The sequence below is a fragment of the Piliocolobus tephrosceles genome, chromosome 3 (assembly GCF_002776525.5).
Source record: "Piliocolobus tephrosceles isolate RC106 chromosome 3, ASM277652v3, whole genome shotgun sequence".
Classification (NCBI taxonomy): domain Eukaryota; kingdom Metazoa; phylum Chordata; class Mammalia; order Primates; family Cercopithecidae; genus Piliocolobus; species Piliocolobus tephrosceles.
This window is the reverse complement of record NC_045436.1, coordinates 120,421,265-120,430,719: the sequence shown is the minus strand read 5'-3', so window position 1 is coordinate 120,430,719 and position 9,455 is coordinate 120,421,265. Positions and strand designations below refer to the sequence as shown.

General features: G+C 35.1%; 1 protein-coding gene across 1 annotated transcript in view; it reads right to left on the bottom strand.

The window, feature by feature from the left end:
- The window catches only part of LOC111529608 (UDP-glucuronosyltransferase 2B23), a 30,032-nt gene that overhangs the window by 11,115 nt on the left and 9,462 nt on the right, over positions 1 to 9,455 (bottom strand). Inside the window, 3 exon segments of the mRNA XM_026446912.1 lie at positions 580 to 667; positions 7,254 to 7,552; positions 7,717 to 7,825. Of these exon segments, the coding sequence (XP_026302697.1) occupies positions 580 to 667; positions 7,254 to 7,552; positions 7,717 to 7,825 (496 nt within the window).

Here is a 9,455-nt window from a genome sequence, read left to right as displayed (position 1 = left end):
AGAAAACCAAACACCGCATGTTCTCACTCATAGGTGGGAACTGAACAATGAGATCACTTGGACTCGGGAAGGGGAACATCACACACTGGGGCCTATCATGGGGAGGCGGGAGGGGGGAGGGATTGCATTGGGGAGTTATACATGATATAAATGATGAATTGATGGGTGCTGACGAGTTGATGGGTGCAGCACACCAACATGGCACCAGTATACATATGTAACAAACCTGCACGTTATGCACATGTACCCTAGAACTTAAAGTATTAAAAAAAAAAAAAAAAAAGTAATAGGAGACAAAGAGACAATCTATGAAGTTGCAAACAATTCTTTGAGATGTAATAACACCTGAAATAAAAATACTCTGATTCTGACAATAAAGAATGTGAATGTGTATCACAAAATGCCAACAAGTATAGCTTATTATTTTCCCCATAGGAATGGAAAATAAATATAAAGAAGTTTCATTTTATTTTTAAGTTTTTCCATAACACATTTTCAATAACCTTATTTCATGATTAATAATTAATGCTCTAATGGGCTATTACTAATATATTCAGCATTTGTACTCCAGAGTCAAACCAAGAAGGTCAATCTGGGGTATCCACTTGTACACCTGAGTACTGGGTCCTAACGCATGTGGTCTATTCCCATCAAATCTCCACAGAACCTGTTACAGTAAAGAAAATATCTTATTCCATGAGTAGAACTCCAAAGTTATAGAATGTTAGAGCACTAAAGATATTAAGAATGACATCAGGGATGTTGGGTAATAAAATTACTCAAAGACTGAGGTAAATAGAATGCCAACATTTCATTTTCTTAACTTCCGTAATTAGTTAAGTGTGTAAGGAAATCAGGATTTTCCAAATAATAGCTTGGAAAAAATGAGATTATAGATGAAAAGTTCAAGCATTTAAAAAATCATTAGGCTTTTCGAAAGAAGACCCACGTGTGGCCAACCATCGTATGAAAAAAATTTAACATCACTGCTCATTGGAGAAATGCAAATCAAAATCATGATAGATACTATTTTGCACCAGTCATAATGGCTATTATAAACTCAAAAGGTAGTACATGCTAGTGAGATTGTGTAGAAAAAGGAATGCTTATACTCTGTTGGTGGGAATGTAAGTTGGTTCAACCATTGTGGAAGACAATGTGGCACTTCCTCAGAAACCTAGAGGCTAAAATACAATTCAACTCACCAATCTCATTAGTGGGTATATACGGAAAGGATGAAGAATGATTCTCTTATTAAGGCACATACACATGTTTATTAATAGCAGTAGTATTCACAATAATAAAGATATGGAATCAATCTTAATGCCCATCAATGATTGACTGAATAAAGGAAATCGAATGGCATACATATACACCATGGAATATTATGCAGTCGTAAAGAAACCCCACAAGATTTTGTATTTTACAGGTACATAGATGGAGCTGGAGGCCGTTTTCCTTAGCAAACTAGCATAGAAACAGAAATCCAAATATCACATGTTCTCACTATTAAGTGGAAGCTGAAAGATGAGAACACATGGAAACATAGCAGGGAACAACATACACTGGGGTGTATTGGTGGGTGGAGGGCAGGAGGAGAGAGAAGATTGGGTAAAATAACTAATGGGTTCTGATCATAATGCCTGGATGATTAAACAGTCTGTAAAACAAACCCCCATAACACAGATTTATCTATGTAAGAAACCTGCTCCTGTAGGCCTGAACTTAAAATGAAAGTTAAAAAATAAAATAAATTTAATTTGAGACACATAAAAATTCTAAAAAAATTATAAGCATGAAAAAAATTAAAATAGTCATTATAATTCTAGTGAGAATAAGCAGTAACAATTTAATAATGACCTACATTATGTTTATTTTGTTTTATGTATTTTATACTAGTTTTCATCTTCTACATTGAATATTAATTTATTCATTTTTTAAGTAACATAGGAAGTATTTAATGTAATTCTGTTTGTCTATAAGTTATATTAGAGTTTTGTGTCCTTCGATTGACAAAAAAGCAAGTTGATAAAATAAGCTAATTGTAAGAAATAAATTAATGCTACAACGGTAGTATGTATAACTTCTTTCAAATTACAAATTATCAAGCACTACTTCGAAGAAAAATTTCAAGGGACAATTTCTGAGACAAATTCAGAGTATTATCAGTATTGCTAATTTTGGTTGCTGTTTCAGCATTGAAATGAGAAACCTTTTGGTATCATAAATAAAGATAGAACTGTTGAATAAATTCAAAATTTTGTTTTCCTGAATTTGGTTAACTGATTGTTAACACTTAGACAATGTGTTACAATGTGTTGACAACAGTGATTAATATGTTCTACTATAGCCAAGACATTTTTATGTTCAAGTTACTAATTATAGAACTCTCAAGCAATCCTCATAAACTGAACAATAATTTACAGTGTTTAACTTTTACTTGTCATATCAATATTAAAATAACTGAGTTTTCAGCAAAACACATTAGTATAGATCATTACAAGAAGACTATATCAGATAGGCAACTAAAAAGTATTTGACAAATACACAAATGTCACCATTTTATTCTATACAGAAGAAAATATGTTTCCTACTATGTTCTATGGAGGGAACATCTGAACCTGTTCCCCCACCTGGCTTCCTTCTCTTTGACTCCTTCCTATAATTCCTTCTGCTGCCTCCATTGGGAGAAGTTGTTAATCTGATAGTGCTGACTCCTTGAGGGACCACATTTTATACAGCACAGCATCCACCTTCAGGTCAGGATCTATCCCCATCCTTTCTCTTTAATCGTCCTGCTTCAGACATTGGCTGGGCCCAGTCCAGCAAAGGAGGCTGCTTTTACTCTTTCTGTAAATCTATCTGGCTGGTGGGAACTTGGACTAAGTCTGTCAGCCTAGGCTGTTCTTTCTCTGAATCATACCCTGAACATCACTCAGATAAGCCTAATCCAAAATGTACAGAAACTATATGAGGCTGGATTACATGGCAAGCTTAAACTGCATGATGCATGTTAGACATTTGCATATAGCATAAGTGTTTAATCATTCCTTCATTTAAGATGTTGGATTACTTCCAATGTTAATTTTATGAATATTTTCCATAAATGTTAAATACACATTTTGACTTATTTTTTCTCAGTGTGATTACATGAGACTATATTGTGAAACCAATGGTTACGTGCATTTTTAAATCACTAGAAACATTTTGCCAAGTGTCTTTTTCTCTTAAAGTATACACACATATTCTGAAAATCTAATATTTAATTGAAAAGGAAACAGCTTTGGTTAACAATTGTTCTACATAATAAACAATTAGAGAATCAATTTTACAACCATTGATTTTCATTTAAATCTTTCTGCAACTTAGTAACAACAGTTACTCTTAGTAATTATCACTATTTACTACTGGTCATCCTTTTCCTTGTCCTTTTACACCTCCTACTATCTTCTGCCTCCTATTGGCACTATCGCTTTCCCTTAATGTGAATAGGGAAATCATTCAATACTAGGGTAGGGTGGCATAGAATTTTTATTAGTCTTACCTAAGCTTTTGTCTCTTTCAAAAATTATAAAGCACACACAATTTGCATTCAACATAGATATTGTATTTTAACCATGGAATAAATTCTCAGTTTGATATAGACAAAAATCTTCAGAGATTGCTTAATAATGTTTTAAAGAATGCTTACTTTCTACATATGTCTTAAAAGTATGATATTAATTTAAAATGTATGAGGGTCTTGTGTTCCTTTGAAAAGAATATCATCTTCTAAGTAAAATTCTTTCATTTTTGTAAACTAAGTTTACTACTATACAGATACAAGTGATAGAAACTATTTGGTATTTATATTAAGTGGATCGTTCATTTTCTCCATGCTTTTCTGTAGGGAGCTTTGGTGTCTAGACACAAGTTCCACCAGGAAACTGTACTGAGTTGCTCGTCATAAGACTGAAAACACCTTCTCTAATAGGGCATGTTTCTGATCTAAGATGTAAAACTCTGGTATCTCAGGGTAGAATGAGTTACATTATTGAATCAAATCAAGTGAACAATGGATTTGGCTGCAAATATTATTAGGGGTACACATTTATATCATTGAGTTATTCTTTTAAGTTAGAAAACTTAAGATCTGCATCACTTATAGTAGAATTTTAGAATAGCTTTATTATTATTATTATTATTATACTTTAAATTCTCGGGCACATGTGCAGCTTTCCCATCTTACTGGCAAAGATAGTATGTCTATTTTTATTCAAGTCCGCAATATATCCGTCATCCACAACTTCTCGAGAGAATGTAATCTTGATGTGCTGAATAATCTGGTCTGTTAAATGAAGAATGATATCTCAAGTGACTTGCACATATTAGGTAATTAGTAGTGTTAGCAATCATAACAAAATAACCGTAATTGCAAAATTAATATATCTCTATCATTGAATATATAACAGAGACATTTTAAGTGTTTTGTCTGTATTAACATTTTTTCCACAAAACACAATATGACGTGGGTACTATTACTGTAAATGTAGGCATGATTATTTCTATCAACATTGTAGTTCACTTTTCCATCATCTGCTACCAGATTCCATGCAAATTTTCCCAAATGGTCTGCTCTTTCTTTCTTTCTTTCTTTTTTAAAATTACCTTATCATATATCTTCATTTCCTAACTCTTTTTAGTAGTTCTCAAATGTGCCTAATAAATAAGTTAACTCCTAATAAGTATCTGGCTCTAACTTGCCTCTCACCATCATCTGATTCTCACTCAGCCTTTCCCTGCAAACTCAACTTGGAGTCTTGAGAATTTTCCTCAATACTTTACCTTCTTTTCTTTTTGTGTTTTCCTGACCCCTCATTATTTCACCAATTTCTACACATTGTTCAGCTCTCAGCTTCATTATCAGTGAGTCCAGGATACTTTCTATTATCTCCACTGATGCTATCTTGGCATCGGATTTTTCCTTGAGATAAAAGCTTTTGCACAATTTTTATTACTTGCACATATTCTGTCTTTTGAAATAGAATATAATGTGTGTGGGGACAGAAATTGTCTGATTTTTTCCTCTTGCTTGTGGTTTTTGTTAAACTTTTTATAAACATTCTTTTAATGAACGACCAATACCTTCTTATGTGTTGCATAATCAAGGCTTAAATTTAACCAACCCTATTTTCAAAGTCTTTTTAGTATCCCTCTCTATCTATAATAATGATGAAACTCATGCACTTGTGATGGTATCAACAAGTCAACATGTACACGAGTTACTAATTGGTATCTTCTTTACCCTGCCCACTGTCCATCTTTCTTTCTGTGTCAGTCAAACACTCTGCATGAAGAGTGTAGAATTATCCCCACTAAAAATTCAAAGCCAATGAAACAAAACCAACAAAATTATTTTTACCATAGGTAGGGGTTTGGCAGGTTTGCAGTGTAGTCCTCCAACAAAATCAACATTTGGTAAGAGTAGATGAGGAAATTGAAAATCCCAGGAGTCCTTAGTAAGCCATATGTCAGCTTTCCCCATTGTCTCAGATAAGGTAGTGGGTCTTCCTGAGAAGAAAAAGGAAAGAAAAGATGGATGACACAAGATAATTACATTAGGTAATTTTCTGAAAGGGATTAGAATAATGTAGGCAAAAATGTAGGCATTGTGTTTGTGTTTTGAAATACATAAACATATCGTCAAATATTAGAAGCATAATTTATTTTTTTATGTAGTATATATTTTGCTCGTGTGTATTTATAAGAAAAGCAAAGAGATAAGAGAATTTTGAGGGTCAATTACATCATACTCAATGTCACATCAGAATACTCACAATCGTAAACAATTACTAAAATAATCTATAGAGAAGTAAACATCTATTTCTTTACCCTTTAAAGTTTCAATAGTAGCATGTAAACATTTAAACAACTCTTCGAGCTCCACGATAAACTAATTCTGCTGTACCCATAAAAACAATTTTCTAAGAAATCATCTGGTTTCCACAGTTCATTAAGCTAATCCATTTATCTTTGGTTATTCAAGTGAACTGTGAGCTATTTTGAGAGTGTGGCTGAAATCCTTGTACCCACTACTGCTTTTGATTCATGCTAAGGTATTAATCATATTAGCTTTTAAGTAAATATATTTGCAAATTACAGATAGAAAATTTTGAGAAATTTTTCAAATAAAGATTTGTACCCAACCTTAATTTGGATCATATTTTGTAAAACACATAGTTTAAAAAAAAAAAAAAAACTATATGGATATAACAATGTTCAGACTTCAACAAGATGATTGGTCTTAAAATAAATAATTTCCAATCTTTTATTGAAGGAATGTAGAGACATTAGAAACTACAAATTACACTTAGTGGTTTTTGCGTTTGAGGTAGAGGCATTATTTCTCTCAACTGTGAAGGAAACATTCTAGTGACATGGGGACATATTTTAATTTCAGAATAAGGAAACTGAGGTATACAAGGAAAAATAATTTCTGCAATGTTGCATAGATAGTTGTTGTAGAAAATTGAGTAACTACTCAATCTACATGTATGCATTCAGTAAGATGTTTCTGGATGGGTCTGACTTTTTTAAAATGAAGAAAATTAATAGTAAAACAGATATGTGATTGTTTAAAGAAATATTAGGTGCACTAATTTACAGGTTTATGACTTCCTAGAATGTTCTGTGTGAGCGATGGTCACAGGGTTTTAACTGACCTTATAATTTAAACTTTGCTCTAATATTTGTACAATTGATAGATCATCTTGTGTTATCATTTCATAAATTCACTTACCAAAAAACTTCACTACCAGCCCCATATGGTGGCTCATGCCTGTAATCCGAGCACTTTGGAAGGCCGAGGCAGGCAGATCACTTGAGGTCAGGAGTTTGAGACCAGCCTGCCCAACATGGTGAAACCCCATACCTACTAAAAATACAAAAAATTAGGCAAGTGTGCTGACACATTCCTGTAATCCTAGCAATGAGCTGAGATTGGATCACTGCACTGCAGCCTGGAAGAGAGAGAAAGACTCCACCAAAAACAAACAAACAAACAAACAAAACAAGAAAAAAATTTAAAACACCAAGTACCCTGACTTTATTGCTTTATATAAGCTCAGCTTCAAAGGCACAGGAAAGTTAATCTCCATGTTATCAATTAAAAAATTTACTTACCTAGAACTTCACTGGAAAACTGATCCCACTTCTTCATATTAAATATTTGGAACCAAAATGGGAAATAAACCACATAGATCATATTTTTTTACCCTCTCCATGAAAGTCATTTGGTCACTTAATTCTGACATAACAGCAGGTATGTAGGAAGGTGGAGATAGAAATCCTCCACTATGCTTTTCAAGTGTGCAGCCAGCAGAGAAGGGGAGACTGTACGCAAATGGTATGTTAAATAGCTCAGTCAGCAGCTCGCCAAAGGGAACAATCGCATCTGCAAGAACAGCATCAAATTTTGACTCTTGTAGTTTCTTCATAAGTTTCTTATTTGAAACTCCATCCTTACAGAACTTTCTAATTATGTCATTAAATGTACAGATGATTTCTTGTGCTTCTGAAAAATATGACCAAAATGTGTCTTTTGGAATGTCTGATCATGATGATATCCTCAAAGTCAGTTATAGTTAAAGATGCAGGATAAACTTCAAGTTTAAGAGTATACAGGCTGTTGGGATGAAACAATGGAAGCTGAAGATGCCAATACAGTCACCTCATGACCCCTCTGGACAAGCTCATCCAGGATTGTCTCTATATTCATCCAACGACTGAAATCTGTGGGCCACACCAGTACCTTTCCACAACTCCCAGAGCTAATGTAAAAGGTCAGCTGTATCAGCAAAAAAAACCTGAAGTCTACTTCATACACTTCCTGGTGCAATGCAATGCTTTTTCCCATTTGCAGTTTCTTTCTGTCATTTCTTATGGTTATATCCACGGATAAATAAATCACAAAGTTCAAATGTAAATTTTACACTTCAAAGTAAATATATTATCATTAGATTAACAGTCAGAACATGTAGATGGCAAGAAGATAAATGAATATAGATGACCTGTTTACCCAAGTGTGTTTAATGTCCCTTTTATGTTTATAAGTGCTATCGTTGAGCTAATATTAATGTTCTTGTATGGACACATCACTTGTCTTATGTAATTTATTTTAGAAGAGTTTCCAGAAACATAACCATGAGAGGTTCATGTTTTTGCATTTTGTTTAACAGAGAACTAAAGATAAAATAATGAAACATGGTTCAAATTTTTTTTATATACTTTGTTTACATATAACTTATATACAGCACCTTCAGCTGAGGCGTGGTGTGCAGAGCGGGCTGCCATTTTTGCTGTTTGGGTAACTTAGCTGTTCTGCCCTTCAAGCTTTGGAGAGTTCAAATGTACTGGTGGTAGAAGGAATCCACCATTTGCTGCACATCTAGTCTATGAAAACATTGCCAGACTGCTTCTTTAAGCAGTTACCAGATTTTGTTCCTCCTCACTGGGTGGGACTTCCCAAGAGGGGACTCCAGCCACTCCCACCAATGTTCTTGGGTCTATAGAGATTTGAAAACTCCCTGTGGTAGACCTCCCAGAAAGAGCTATGACTCAGCATCTTTGCTGTTTGATTGACTTATCAATTCCAATCTGTAAGCTTGGCAGAACCCAAGCTGACTGGGGTGGAAATGATACACCAGAAGAACACATCAACTATATAAAAATGGGTCCAGACTGCTTTTTTAATTGAGTTCCCGACCTTCGTCCTCATTACTGGGTGGAGCCTCCCAACAGGGATTTTTAGCTACCACCACTGGTATTCACCAGCTGACAGAGTTTCCAGGCATCCCTGGTAAAAAGACCCCAGGGGACAGGTTAGGCTGACATCTTTGCTGTTTGGGCAACTGAGCCATTCCAGCCTGCTAGCTTTGGAGTGTCCAAGGCAACAGGGGCTGAAGTATACCCCAGGGCAGCACAGCTGCTTCATGAAAATGTGGCTAGACTAACTTAAGCAGGTCCCTGATACCATTCCTTCTGACTAGGAGTCTGATCTCCCAACTGGAGTCTCCAGCCACCTCTTAGAGGAGTGTTTGTGCCAGAAACAGGTCCATATCTCTGTGGGATGGAGCTATCAGAGAAAAGAGCAGGCTTCCATCTTTCCTGTTTCTCAGCCTTCACTGGTGACACCTCCAGGCACTAGAAAATCTGAGGTGACTAGTGACCGGAGTGGGCCCCTAGTGTACCACAGCAGCCCTACAGAAAAATGAGCAGAGTGTAATGTGGTTGCTTGCTCTTGTATACCCTCATCAGGCAGATCTTCCAGGTCTGAGTCTCTAGCCAACACCTGCCAAATCTATCTAGATAGTAGAAACTTGGTAACTCTTTGGAGAGAGCCCCTGGGGCAACAGAAAGTGTCTTCACCACTGCCTCTGCAATAGAATTTCCCTTGCCTCTCTTGGACCAACAAAGGA